At 49.8% G+C, this 13,950-nt stretch overlaps 2 protein-coding genes across 6 annotated transcripts in view; one reads left to right on the top strand and one right to left on the bottom strand.

Annotated features, from left to right (window-relative positions):
- Window positions 1-2,812: 2,812 nt before the first annotated feature.
- Window positions 2,813-11,549, bottom strand: PDZD11 (PDZ domain containing 11). Of its 2 annotated transcripts, none has more exons than XM_065556546.1 (6): window positions 11,415-11,549; window positions 8,544-8,627; window positions 7,064-7,120; window positions 6,539-6,637; window positions 5,844-5,904; window positions 2,813-4,595 (listed from the first exon to the last, which is right to left on the bottom strand). In XM_065556546.1, the coding sequence occupies exons 1-6, from the start codon at window positions 11,499-11,501 to the stop codon at window positions 4,555-4,557; spliced, it is 429 nt and encodes a 142-aa protein (XP_065412618.1). In that variant the 5' UTR covers window positions 11,502-11,549; the 3' UTR covers window positions 2,813-4,554. The 2 variants fall into 2 exon arrangements, with proteins under 2 accessions (XP_065412618.1, XP_065412619.1); XM_065556547.1 differs by having other exon boundaries at window positions 11,316-11,445.
- Window positions 11,550-11,800: 251 nt separating this feature from the next.
- Window positions 11,801-13,950, top strand: part of KIF4A (kinesin family member 4A) — a 38,114-nt gene continuing 35,964 nt past the window's right edge. The window contains exons 1-3 of one of the 4 annotated variants that reach the window (XM_005284499.5): window positions 11,801-11,972; window positions 12,661-12,786; window positions 13,789-13,931. In XM_005284499.5, the coding sequence (XP_005284556.2) occupies window positions 13,809-13,931 (123 nt within the window). In that variant the 5' untranslated portion in view covers window positions 11,801-11,972; window positions 12,661-12,786; window positions 13,789-13,808. Of the gene's footprint in view, window positions 12,070-12,660; window positions 12,787-13,788; window positions 13,932-13,950 lie in introns of all 4 variants that reach the window. The other 3 variants (XM_024103737.3, XM_024103738.3, XM_024103739.3) reach the window with 3 other exon arrangements.

Raw genomic sequence — 13,950 nt, 5'->3', positions numbered from 1 at the left:
TTCCACCTTTTCATGGTGTGTGTGTGTGTGTGTGTGTGTGTGTAGATATAGCTAGCTTACTATATGTTCCATTCTATGCATCCGAAGAAGTGGGCTGTAGCCCACGAAAGCTTATGCTCAAATAAATTTGTTAGTCTCTAAGGTGCCACAAGTACTCCTGTCCTTTCTGTACTGTGACCAAGATCTGTTGCTTCATATGAAGGTAAAGATATCCATAATGCATCTGGCCAACTGTGCTGTTGCTCCCAGAAGTGCTAATGCTGCCCCAGTCTGAGAGGTTTTGTCTGTGTATTCTGAGAGCCATTAAGAACTGGTTAGCATTAGACCAAGTACCCTCCTACAGAAACGGGCAACAGGAGTGAGTTTGGGATGGATGGACATCCCTACCTCCTGGGGCACTTCTGGGGAGAGAGGATAAACATGTTTCCCTGTTCAGAGTTCATGTGATGCTCCGTCAGAGCTGAGGAATTCAACGCCAGTGCAAGAGGGAGAAGTGTGCCCCAGAAAGGCCTTGAAGACTGACCCAAGTTTATTGCTGCTGTAACTCGGGATGTCACCCTGTTGCCCCAGGGCTGAACTTGACCCTAGCAAAGCAGGCTTGTATTGAATGGGGTGCTGTAATAGGTAGCTGCAGCAGTGAAGCTGGAAAGGGACTGAGGCAAATAATTCTCAGGGGAGCAGATTGGCTTTGTTGTCAAGGTGACAGGAAATGGACTTGGAGTGGTAAGAACTGGGCTGCCAAATGAGTAAAAAAAATTAATCACAATTAATCATGAGATTAAAAAAAAGTCATGATTAATTGCAGTTTTAATAGCATTGTTAAACAATAATAGAATACCTTTTATTTAAATATTTTTGCCAATAGTTTTGGTTTGGTGGGTATGGAAGAGCACTGTCTTTTTCAGAATAGCACTTTTCAGCCAGCAGCAGCTGTTGTCAGCAGCACTCACTTCTGAGCTGCCAGCAGCAGCAGACAGGTTCCCCCGTTCCCTGGCCTCAGCTCAGTGGTGACCAGCTACATGGGCGAGGGGAGGGGAATACCCCAGCATCAGCCTCCACACCCCCACTCTGCACAGGAGGCTGGCTCCCAGTCAGGAGCAGGTTGGCCAGGGGCAAAGAGGTGGGATCCACAGTGGAGGAGGGCGGCAGGAGATGGGGCACCCTGCCCCAGAGGCATGCAGCAGCACCCCCTGAGCATGGTGACTTGAGCAGTGACCCCCTTTGCCCAGCAGGTGCCTCCTTACCTGGCCACCACTGAGTCCCATCTGCAGAGATGTGTGATTAACGCTCATTAAAAAAGTGTTAATTTTTGAGTTAATCGCATGCATTAACTGAGATTGACAGTTCTAGTAAGAATATAAGAATGGTCATACTGGTCAGACCAGAATCCATCTAGCCCAGTATCCTGTCTTTTGATAGTGGCAGGTTCCAGATGCTTCAGAGGGAGTGAACGGAACAAGGCAGTTTGAGTGATCCATCCCCTGTTGTCTAGTCCCATCTTCTAGCAGTCAGAGGTTTAGGGACATCTAGAGCATGGTAAGGTTGACTGAGTCCTGGAGCTGAGAGGTGTAAAATGGATGGAGCTAGTGCTGCACTTGAGGGTCCTGCTCTTAACAAATAGGATGAGCAGCTTGAATGTTCAGTGAGAATTTTTAGCGTTTGTCTCTGTGGGTTTGTGTTTGTAGTCATCTGTGTGCAGGTAAGTTAGGGACAGCCCAGGGACCTATGGCCATAGGTCCCTCAGTGATACTGATTGGAGTCTCCTGTTAAGACCCTATGCAAATACACTTGTCTGTGCTGACAGCAGTGCTCAACCCTGCCAGGCCTATTTGCTCACTGCACTCTCCATTCCGCAATACATGGTAGGTGTTGGCTCTGAGAGGCTGGGTGTGGGACTGCTCATTGAACTTTCCCCCAGGATTTTGCCGTCTCAAGCAGGTGACACTGATGAAGCTAGAGAGAAACTAATCTTGACAGTTGTTGGATTTGTGGGGTGTGAGATTGGCTTGTAATGATAACACTGTGTTCCTTCTCCAGGCCAGTGGAACTGTGTCCATGGGTGTGCTATAAAGGCAGGTCAGTATGAGGAAAGGGCCTGGGCCCTGTGCAATACTTTCACCCGTCTCTGCTGTGGAAATGCCTTGGGTTCCTTGTCCCCTGGGCATTATTCCTATTGGCAGCAGCTGGCCTGTAGCAGTGAGGCTGCCAGCTCATGTTAGGTTTTATAGAAGATTGTTACTGAGAACAAGTCATTGTGTTAGTTCTGTCCTTAGTTTTCAACTCTTTATTCCCTGGGTTGAGTCCAAAGCACTGGGGGTGGGGAGAAGACTGGCTAACCCGGGCCTGTAGGTGCAACAGCTGGGCCTAGAGCTGCTTTTTTCCTGCAGTTTGACCCTTTTTGAAGAGACAGTCCCAGTGTTGCTAACAGCAGTGTTTACTAGAACTTCCAGCAGAAGTGAGACAACACCAGCTGCCACAGGTGGGACTAAGTGGCACATCCGATTCCTTGTCAGAGAAAGTCAAACTGACTCAGTGTTTGGCTTGGCTTGTACTGGGGTTCCCACCTCTGGAACTGAACCAGTAATCACAATGGTGGGCAATTGTTAGAAAGTGTCCCTACATGTGCCAAGGGTCCCTTCCAGTGCCTGCAGTTGCAGAAGTTAAGGACAGAGTCTTGCGCATAACTTTAGCCTCCAATGCTGATGTCAATTGAGCTATGCTCACTGTACTTCCTCCATGTGTGGGATGGGCGGGTACAATTCATCAGACCACATTCATTTCCTGGGAGGGAATTAAAATGTAGTACAGGAGCCAGACTTCAAAAGTAACTTTATTTTTATTAAGACTTTTAGGTGCCTACAAAGCAATAGAACGAATCCCAGCTCAGGAAGGCAGACCTAGCCCCAGATCCTGTTTGGCAAGAGCAAAGAAGCTTTGAGGATAATGACACCACCCCACTACTGTGCTTCCTACCAAGAAGTCAGCTGCTAAGAGGAACTGCAATAAGCTTCCCCACATAGGGCATGATGGGTTCTCTTTTGCTTCATAAACAGCCAACATCGAGTTAATTCAGTAGCAGGTTGTGTGACTTGCTTACATGGATGGAACGTGAGGGATGGATGAGTGCAGGTATCTCGCCCTTTACAGCTGGCTGGGAATCTTAATGGGAGAGAATAGTAAAGGGACAAATGGTGTGATAGTGCAAAATGATGGATGTGTCCTCAGTAGATAATGTCCACCACATCATCAGCAGGAAATGCTTAACAATGAAAGCAGCAGTGCTACACAAGGAGCCTAGCAGAACAGTTGTGTGTGTGTTTGGTGCTAGACTACAGCAAGCATGATCTGGAAACCAGTCCCAAGAATTACTCCACTGTTGGGGGTGTTAAATCATGATGGGATACAAACATATGCCCTAATCTTAAAATCCAGGAAGATGGCTGGACAGACACACAATACTAAAGTTCACTGAAGTTACCTCCTCTCTCTTCCATGGATCCCAACCAACCCATTGCCCTAGAAAGGAGCAGCTGGGGAGGGAGGAAGGATTTCTAGCCATGTCCATAAAAGGGGCTGAACAGTTTGTTCACCTTCTAGAATTTGGGAAGATGGCAGTGTCAGGCTACAGCAAGTGGCCACTGGACTAGAACAACAAGGCAGAGTCAATCTCCTATGTAGTAACTGCTGTGCTGCCCCCCTCCCCCCATTCTCTTACCACAGAGCACTTTATTCCTCTTACCTCCCAAGTGCTTCTGTGCTGTGAACAAGGTATAGGGCCTACTTTTAAAGGAAACTCCAGTGGATGGTGAATTGTGCAGAGGCACCTACCTAGGCAATGGCAGACAGCAGCTTGGCTGTACCTAATGCCAGGTTCTGCCAGCTACTTTCTCCCTCCAACACAGCAAGCAGTAGCTGCTTCACTAGTGTTGTACAATTTTGCAGTGCCTGATGGATAGGGCAAAAGACATTTGAGACCATGTTGGGAAAAAAAAGCCTGCTCTGTGCTTGGCTTAGAATCAGCACCACAGCCTCATCATCTTGTGCTCTAATGCAGACATGGTGCATGTATACAGACCCACCCTCTTTGGCCTCACACCTCATTGAGATGGGCAAGAGCAGCACCCTATAAGGATCTCCTTTAAAAGAAGCAATCACCTACTGGAAAAGACACTCACTCCATGGATACAGGTCTGGCTACAGAAGCCACCCTTCATTCCCCAGCATCCTCCATACCCCACTTCTCCATCAACTTCTGCAGTGCAGTGCCTAAGCCAGAAACTGGAGATTAGAGCCCAGCTCCCTGTCCTGCCACATCCTTGACTCCATGGTGTAAACAGGAATAGGTTGGGTCCATCAGTACAGAGAGCAGAGCTGGGATCTTGTGGGAGCTGAGACCCACAGAGCCAGCAGGATAGTCACACCTTTGCCCGAAGCTGAAACTTGAAGGAAAATCTAGGTTAGTGTCAAATCTCCCCAATGCTGCGGAGAGCAGAGTCTTCCTGCTGTGACCCAATGAACTGCAGGGCAGAGCAGCCATTACTAGAGAGGACCTCATCAGGGACAGTGAACAGTTCTCTCCTTCTGCCTCTGGTAATCTGGAATGGAAAAGCAGGCATTAGTGTGGCTGATGGAGTAGGAGACACAGAGAAGGGGCTCAGGTGGTGCTATTTGAATGCAGGCATTGCTCTATATGGAACCATGTCCTGTCAGTAGTAGTGAGGAAATTGCTACTACACTAAGGGTGACAAGTCTAAGGTCCAGGATCAGCCTGAATACAAGACTCACAGGACTGCTCTCTAGCAATTGATTTTAATGGCATGTTTGTTGGCAGCTTAGCCACTTCATTCCTAAATTCCTTCAGCACTCTTGAAAGTAGAGCAAAATCTAGGGATTTGGTGCCCTTTGATTTGTCAGCTTGTTCTAGCACTTCCCTTTGACACTCCAGTCAAGACACCTGATCTTAACTAAGGTGAGGCACTATCTCAACACCCATCATGAAGACAGATGTAAAGAAATCACTTAGCTTCACTGCAGTATCCTCTTCTTTTAGCTACCCCTTTTGATTTCCTGATAGGACTTGTGGGGTTTAACACTCACGCATCCTACATCTCAGATTTAAAGGATATCTTTCTGGTTGTGGCCCTGGCTATTTGCTCTGTTTAATTTCCATCCAATTCGACTGCCATAGTTTGCTTCTCTCTGATGGCCTCATTAGGGTTGGATTTCCATTTTCTGCAGGATACTTGTTTGGCTCCAATAACCTCGAACATGTCATTTGACCACCTGTGTGTTTTCTTACATCTTTGTACCTTGGTTGCTTAGCATGCAGAGTCCTAAGGCTTTAAAATTTGCTCATGTTGATCAGTCTCCTTTTTAAAAAAATCTCCATTCTAAAGAGCCACCACTATGTGGCACCTTTCCTCCCCTGAGAAAGTTTAACAATTGCAGCCACTGTTAGTTATTCAAATTATATCTACTGAACCAATTCCTGAGTTAAGACTAATTGCTGCTTGTGTGCTCTAGATCTAGCTGTTCCAAGAACCTGTTTAAGCTGGTTAGTTGTTTGTTTAAACCTTGTCTTGCTAGGACGTGACCATTTTATATGCAGTTACTTGATGTCACCCATTTACTGTTGTATTTGACTAGTGTAAAATCTTGAGAGATCAAAGCAGCAATTGTTTCTGATCAGCAGCCTGCTACTCTAATCCTATGTTTGACTCTAGCTTTTTAGTATTTGTTTAGCTGGGGTCAGCACAGTCTTGCTAGGATGCCTAGCATCCGGCTTCACCATTAGGATTTCAGAAGCAGCTGAGTCATGGGAGAGGGAACTAACATGCACTTACTGTAGGGGAAGTAACGCACTCGCATGATGATCTCACGGGCAGTCTTGAGGATCTCGACAGCCTGGAAGCAGCAGCAAGGGAGTCACTAAGTTAACAGATTGGGCTGGCAGAAATTAGTTCTAAAGAGCCTGCCCCCATGCCACCCCTCAAACCCAGCTAGAGGTTCCAACCCCCAGCACACAACTTGCACTGATTACTACTGTTGCTGCTCTAAGTGCAATGCTTTAGCATCCATTCAACTTCTGTGGGTCAGGCCTGAATCATAACATATTAAGGAAGGGATGGTGGGCTTCTCCCCTACCCATCCTATAGCAGGCTTGTGATGACCAATTCTGTGCTTTTTCCCTTTTAGGGTTGCTCACTTCTTTAAATCAAGAGCGAGCTCTTACCGAAGAATCTCACAGTAGACAAGGATCATTCTCCTAGTTTATAGGTGGGGAGATGGGAGCTGCCCACGGGCACACTGAGTCAGGAATAGAACTAGGAATAGAGGTCTAGGAGCATGCCTCCTAGACTTGCTCTAGCTAATAGACAAAGCTGTAAAGTAAATGCCACACTGCAGGTTAGTGCAGGCTGGGGTGATGCTGTGAGGGGGCAGGATCAGCTCTCCTCACTTCCCTTAAACCCTTTTCTATGTATCTCAAATCGATACAAGCAGTATATGACCCCCTAGCAGCAGCAGGGGGAGCTCTTACCTTGCTGTGCTCAATGTCCTGGAAATCTACATCATTAACTGCCAGGACCTGGTCTCCCTCCTGTAGCCCTGCTCTGTGTGCATCTGAGTCAGGGATCACCTGGAAATGGAAGAGAAAAGATGGTCAAGTCAGTCAAACCAACATATCAGACTATGCAGAGCCACTAGTCCACAGTTCCCTCCCCAAACAGGTCAAGGCAGACCCCCAGAGCTCTGTAGTACCACTCAGCCTCTATATTTCCCCTTTGTGGTGTCCACCTCTGCTCCCCTCAAAACAGTAGGGCATGGGGTTTGGGTCAGAACTGAGGTTCATTAGAGCTACAGGGATAAGGGGTTGGAATCAGATGTGCTATGATCCAGGTTGTCCCCACTTGCTGATCCTTTGGCAGTTGGTAGTTCACAGCAACGGGTGCTAGAGCTCCAGGTAGTGTCTAAATCAGCCCCAAATAAGTAAACTCTGCTGGTTTAGCTTGTCCAAAAAGCGCTAGACAAAGTGGCAGAGAGAATGGCAAAGGGACTGATGTACCTTGGAGATGAAGATCCCCAGCTGGGAGGCCTTTCCTCCTCGAATGTTGAAGCCCAGCTGTGAGAAGAAAATAGGATTAGTAGTTGAGTGGAATGTGAACAACTGCCAGCTACTGGGACTTCTGCTCCAGTGGCAGCAGGGGAAGGCATTCAGAACCTGCAGCTGTTACCCATGGGTTCAGACAACACCCTGAAGCATTCAGTGTCTCTACTGGCACCTCTATGGCAACCCTTGCATCCCCCTGTGAAGCATCATCCCCATTTTACAGCTGGGGAGTGGAGGTAGAGGTCAGTGACCCAGTTGGGAATTTAACCCCAAGCTTTTCTCAGTCCCAATCCTGTGCTTCAACCACAAGACATCCACTGCCTGGGGGGGGATAAGTGTCAGCCATCACCCAAGAACAGGCCAGCAGAACTCTCATGCCCTGCCCCCCAATTTCTAGGGGCAATTTCAGTTTATTATCTAGGAAACATTTTAACAAGTGATAAAAGTAGGAGAGGGAGTCACCCTGGTAACAGGAGCCCCATTCCCAGGGGCAGCAGGTTTGTATAATTTTTGGTGATGCCCAAAATGGGTCCAAGTCTGCCCCTGCAACTGCCTAAGGTTCTGGGAGGGAGTTTGGATGCAGGCTCTGGGCTGGGGCAGGAGGTTGGGAGGGGTGCGATGTGGCTCCTGGGCAGGGGTCTCCTCATGCTGCTGCCTGCAGGCACCACCCCCACAGCTCCCATTGGCCACAGTTCCAATGGCAGAGTTGGGGCGGGGGCAGCGCACAGAGACACACCCGCACTCCCAGGGGCCGCAGGGATGTGCCAGCCACTTCCAGGAGTGGTGTGCTGCATGGAGTGAGGGCGGGAAGGAAGACGCTTTAGCCTCGCTGTGCTGCTGGTGGTGGCGGCAGCCCCTGAGGCCCTTTTAAAATCGCTCAGGGACTGGGAGATGCTCTGGGGGAGGCATGCAGGGATGGTGGGAGAGACCAGCCCCTGAACATTGGTGGAGCCGAGCCCGTCCGCTGAATATTTCTGGAGCACAGGCCCATACAACTCGCTGCCACTGCCTCCAAAATGTCTCCCTTAGCATGTGCAGAAGGATGATATCCTTCTCAGAGTGTGGTGTGGGGTTACCTCCTCCCACCAACATCTCTCTACATGGACTGGTCTCCAAGCAGGACTTTTCACCTCTCAGTGGAATGAGATTGTTGTACAAGGGGCTGGAGAGGTGAGCCTGAACTGATCCTTCACTGCCAACAGCTTCTCTAGGAAGCGGTAGATGAAGACAGTATTTGTGTATGACCCATATCTCCCATCCCCTGAGGCCATGGGGCATATTGTGCCTTAGAGCCCTGGAGTGAAGCAAACCTGCCACAGCAGAACAAGAACATACTAAAGCAGCAGACTGCACACATTGATGCCAGGCCTCAACCAGCAGTCAACCCTACCTGGGCCTGTAGAAAAGGCTAGTGCCATGCCCTCAGAGTTCTCACCTGAGCCCCAGGAGGCTTCTTCAGCACAATAGTGCGAGGCAGGTACTGGGTCAACTCATTATTGTAGTCAGGGTGGCCAATTCTCTGCAAAATGCAACAACTGCTGTAAGAGACCTGAAAGCAGGGAACATAATCCCCCTAAAGGAGTTTTATACACCCCAGACAGGAATTTCATGCTATCACTGCTCAAGATGCACTTTTGATACCTATGGTATGCTGCCAAGTAAAAGTGGTGAGGCTGGTGGCCAGCAGGGATTCCTCAAGTCATTGATATCAAGTACTTATGTACAGCTAAAGGAGATCCATCAAAGCCAGCTAACACTCAGCAAGGCTACATTACAGTGTGATCTCATCCCTATTACCATCACCCTTCCCTTCCTCCCCAAAACATACACAGCCATTTGCTTGTTACCCCCACTTGTGTTATTATGTACACTTTTCCAGGAAAGGTCTGTTTTGGCCTATGTTTTTGTACAGCACCCAACACAATGGAGACCTGACCCTGATAGAGCTTGTGCGCGCTACCACACTACAACTAGTGTGACAGCCTTATTCCATCCAGGACAAGCAAGGATCTCTGCTGTCGGATGCAGGCTGTGAGGGGAGGGCAGTGCTAGCCAGAACTCAGCATCACATGTTAAACCACTATAATTCAATATTAAAGGATGTGTTGAATCAGGGGGTTAGACCAGGGGTGGGCAAACTGTGGGCCATTTTAAGCCGGCCCCCTCTGGCTGGGACGCTGGGTCAGGACCTGACCATGCGGCTTGGCCCTACTCCGGTCGGGGCGCAGGGTTGGGACTGCACCACGTGACTCAGCCCCACTCTGGCGCTCCAGATGGGGCGCAGGGTTGGGGCTGCACCACGCAGTTCCTGGAAGCCACGGCTTGGTCCTGCTCTGGCTCCTACATGCAGGGGCAGTGCCTGCAGATGGGACAGTGTGCAGAGCCACCTGGCCACGCTTCTGCGCAGGAGCCGGAGAAGGAACATGCCACTGCTTCCAGGAGCCGCTTGAGGTAAGCGCCACTTGGAGCCTGCACCCCTGATCCCCTCCTGCTCTCCAAACCCCTCGATCCCAGCCCGGAGCACCCTTCTGCACCCTAAACTCCTCATCCCCATCCCAGAGCCCACACCCCCAATCAGAGCTCTCACTTCCCCCCCACACCCCAATTTTGTGAGCATGGCCCACCATACAATTTCAGGGCTTTGACTGGGCCTAAGCAGACCACATATCTTCTCAGCCAGTTCCTTATAAAAGGCATCATCCCTACCCCAAAAATTAGGCTTTCTGGTCCACCCAGGAAACCTAAAGACCCCGCTGTCTAGCTCAGAGGGCCAGCGCCAAATAAAGTTGTAACCTCAGCATCTCCTTTAATAGGAACAACAAAACTTCACGGGATATGGCACAATTGCTGTAGATCAATGCAGTCTAGATGGGGGACCTGGGAGGACTGTAGGTCACGTGGTTTCTTTTTCCTCTAGAACAGGGGTCCCCAACGCAGTGCCCGAGGGCGCCGGGGCATCTAAGTGCACCCGCGTACTGGCCAGTGGACGAGCATCCGCCGAAATGCTGCCGTCAAGCAGCGTCATCCAGAGGCGCCGCCGAAATGTCGCCAATTTTCAGTGGCAACACCTCTGGATGACGCTGCTTGTCGGCGGCATTTCGGCAGATGCTCCTCCGTGGCTCATCGTCTGGCCAGACGAAAAAGGTTGGGGACCATTGCTCTAGAACACCTTTCAAACGTGTGATGCTGTGCCAAGAAATGGCTATGGGTGGAACAGGTTCCTTGCATTAGTCAAGGAGACTGGGTGTGGTGGCCCCAAGCAAGGCAGAGGACTGCCATTTTTACTCAAGGGATGCTCCTGTGATAGCCAGAGCTGGTCAGAAATCTGAGCAAATCAATGCCAAAAAGCCCCAGCAGCTGCTGCAAATAGGAACTCCATGATAATAAAGGGGGACTGCAACCACTGTATTAAAACAGAAGGGAAGAGGACACCAGGAACACACAGAGGGGCAAGTTTCAAAAGATTATTTGGAGAGTTAAAATGTATCCTTTTAAAACAGATTTCTTCTGTCACTAATTAAGCCTGAGATAACTAGCAAAAATAAACTTTATGATCTTGTTTACTTTTTGTGCTTCTTGTTATTTGGATGGAAAGATCAGATTAAGCAGTTTGAGGTTTTAGTGAATTTCACCTTTGAGTTCTGTACTAGGCTCAATACTGTGAACACTGCAAAACAAGATTTAAAACAAAACATGGCTTTCACTAAATATTTTATTTCATGGAAGTTTCTAGCAACATTAAGTAGTGGCTTGTAAGTTCTAGTTCAGCTTTCTGATTTATAGCAGGCTTAGCTCTTATTTAGGCCCCTGTCCTGCAATGAGTATGGGTGGATCTCTGTACTAATATGAACCCCCATTGTTTTTAATTGACTTCCATGCAGAAGTCCATCTGCGGTTGTAGGATGAGGACCTTGAATTACGTGCTCCTGGGGCAGAGCACTGGTGGTCTTAGCCATCTGTAAGGCAGAGCAAGCTGTTGGTGTAAAATGAATTAATATGTAACAAAAATAGTTGATGCTTATGTTAAAAAGGTTACAGACAATTATAATAGCTATTTTCCATCCAATTTGCCTCTCAATCTACCCAACCTGACAAAGGGTTAGTAAATGTTTAGCTCATTTTAAGAGAATCACTGGCACCACCTACAGCTGCAAAGGTTTATAAGAAATTTCTGAAGACTCCCCCAGGTTAAGCTAAGGCAGCTCACCCAGAACCGAGCTCTCAGAGGAACCATCATTCCAGCTGTAAGGAGTTTCCCCAGGGCCTAGCACCCCATTTTTCAGAGCGCCGGAAGCCAAGCACTGACCTCGTGGGGAGGGATCCAGGCCGGCGGGTTCTCATAGGCCGGCAGAAAGACGACAGGGTAATCGTCATAGGGGATCCTGCTGTCCATCGCGGGAGCGGCTCTGCGGGGAGAAAGTGCGGCGTCCCGTGAGCGCCTGGACCACTGAACCCCGAGGCCACCCCCACCCCACGGCGCTTGCAGCTGCGGCGGGGCGAGAGCAGGCTACTGGCTGCCCCGCAGTCTCAGCTGATGGGGCCCGTCCCGCCGCACCGATGGCGGTGAAGCCCCCTCCTACAGCGCCCAGGCCCGTAGCTCCGCCAGAGGGAGCCCACGCCGATAACCCCTCACTGTCCGGCTTCCCCGCACCGCGCCCACAGCACGATCATGTGACCGAAACCGACCTAGATCATGTGACAGAGCGCGAGTCGATGACGCCATCCCTAGGTGCTGCCCCTGGTTACATGTAGGGAGCGTGTCTCTTCCCGTACGTGGTGACGTATCACGTCGTGGCCCTGCCATTGGCAGGCGGGGCAGGTTTGAATGTTGGCGGTTAAAGCTCCGGGACAAGGAGAAGGACAAGTAAGTGGTGGCCGAAGGTTCAGGCAGGTGACGGTTCTTTCCCGCGGCCCTGGGCTGCTGGCGCCTGTGCGTTGTCACGGGGCCTCCGCGAGGGCAGGTATCTCTTCCCCGGGCGCTCTGCGGCCCGGCCCGTTCTCCGGTGGCGGGATCCGAGCTCCCCCGGTTGTTGGCTCAGGGCCTGGGCTGCCCCCATGGCGTCCTAGTGACCCTCCGAGCGCGGGGCGGGCGGAGCTGGGCAGAGCCTCCCGGTCCAGAGCTCGGCCGTGTCCCCCGCCGGCTTCCCCACAGGGCCCCGCCTCAGCCCCTTTGGGTTAGAGAAACGGGGGTGCAGCTAGGAGCAGCGTCCGCCTCCCCGGCTTGGCTGAGCCCCGCCCCCCATGGTAGGAGCGGGTCCGTCTCTCCGCTGCGAGGCCCCTGCCAGCACCACGGCCCGCTCGCCATCTCCTCCCGCCCTTGTTCCCCGCGACACAGCTGGAGGCAGTGGAGCCCTATGCCCGCCTCCCTGCCTGGCGCTGGTGCTGCCTGAGCCAGGCCAAGCCTGGGCTCTGCTGGCTTCTCTCCAGGAGCGTTCTATGAATGTTATTACGCTTTCTTCGTGGTCGGTTTGTCACGATTCCTCCCGTGGGAAGCTCTGGGGCAGGCAGAGCCATGTCTGCTGATGGTATGGCATGATGATGCTCTCTTCCAGAAGGGGCTTGGTTACTATGGTGACTGGACACAGAAACTGAGGCTCAAGGAAGTGAAGGTTGTACAGCACGTCATCTTTTTGGGAATAGGGAGGCGAAAAGCTGGTCATCTCTCTCCAGAGCCTCAGGTGACAAAAATGCTTCTTTCCTCCTGTTAAAACAGATATTTTTTATCATCTGTACTATTTTTTTTCTGAGAAACAACCTCCTTTCCAACTAAATATGGAACACCTTGTAGCAGATATTGCTTGGAATACAGACACCTTGTAGCAGATATTGATGAGAGATTGCAGCAAAACCTACAGCAATCCTTGACCAGAAGTGTAGCCACCACCTGCAGCTGAGGAGAGAGAATGGGGTCTTTACTACTCCACATGTTCCCTAGCCTTAGTGTTTTTGGTCTTCCTTGCTAATGTATAGCTCTGTCTGTTGCTGTTCATCCTTTTCCCATGCATTGTCAGAGTGAAATTATCTGATTCTGATTAGTTTCAAGGCTAGCCCTGAAACTCTAAGCAGTCATAAAACCAATCAGGTTGTCATTAGTTACTCTGGTCCTTGGAAAAGCTTTGAGCAGCAGAGGCCTTGGAGGTATGTTTTTGTGTTTGGGTAGATGATGCTGCTTCAGATCACCTATAGCAGGTTTTCTTTACAATTCTGAGGGCTTGCCTACTACAGGTTATAGCAGCATTATGCTGACCTAAGCACCGGTGTGGACAGCACAATGTTGGTGGGAGAGCTTCTCACGCCAACATAGCTACTACCTTTCATGGAGAGGGTTTTATTATGCTGATGGGAGAACTCCCTCCTGTCAGCATAGAGTGTTGTCACCAGATGTACTACGCCACTGTAGTGCTTCTAGTGTAAATGAGCCCTAAGTGTCCTAAACTAAGTTAAATGTTAAATTTATGCAGAAACGGCTAGCTTAGGGTTTCTCACTTCTATGGGTAAATTTTCTTTGTGCAGTGAATGTGATATAATGGAATCATAGACTCTTTCCAACTTGCCAGTCAGACTGTGTGGAAGATGAATGTGTCTTAATGCCCAGAGCGGCTGTCAAGCCTAAGAAAGGAAATCCATCTGATGATACTTACAGTGAGACACACTTAATTTTATGTCTTTGGTTTTTTTAGGGAAGCTATTGTAATCTGAAATGGTGAAAGAGGATGAGAAAGTCATTCCTGTGCGTGTGGTACTCCGCTGCCGCCCCTTGGTCCCCAAAGAGATCAGTGAGGGATGCCAGATGTGTCTATCCTTTGTGCCTGAAGAGCAACAGGTAAGTAAATGATGTCTTG

Source organism: Chrysemys picta, chromosome 9 (genome assembly GCF_011386835.1).
Source record: "Chrysemys picta bellii isolate R12L10 chromosome 9, ASM1138683v2, whole genome shotgun sequence".
Taxonomy (NCBI): Eukaryota; Metazoa; Chordata; order Testudines; family Emydidae; genus Chrysemys; species Chrysemys picta.
Note: the sequence above shows the minus strand (reverse complement) of the source record. Positions and strands in the feature narration are given on the sequence as shown.

Bases quoted from the DNA above. Each gene is read 5' to 3' on its own strand.
- PDZD11 (XM_065556546.1), bottom strand. From the start codon at position 11,501: ATGGACAGCAGGATCCCCTATGACGATTACCCTGTCGTCTTTCTGCCG. The intron at 8,628-11,414 runs GTCAGTGCTTGG...TGCATTTTGCAG, and splicing joins CCTGGATCCCTCCCCACGAG to AGAATTGGCCACCCTGACTA. The intron at 5,905-6,538 runs GTAAGAGCTCCC...TGCTGCTTCCAG, and splicing joins AGGACATTGAGCACAGCAAG to GCTGTCGAGATCCTCAAGAC.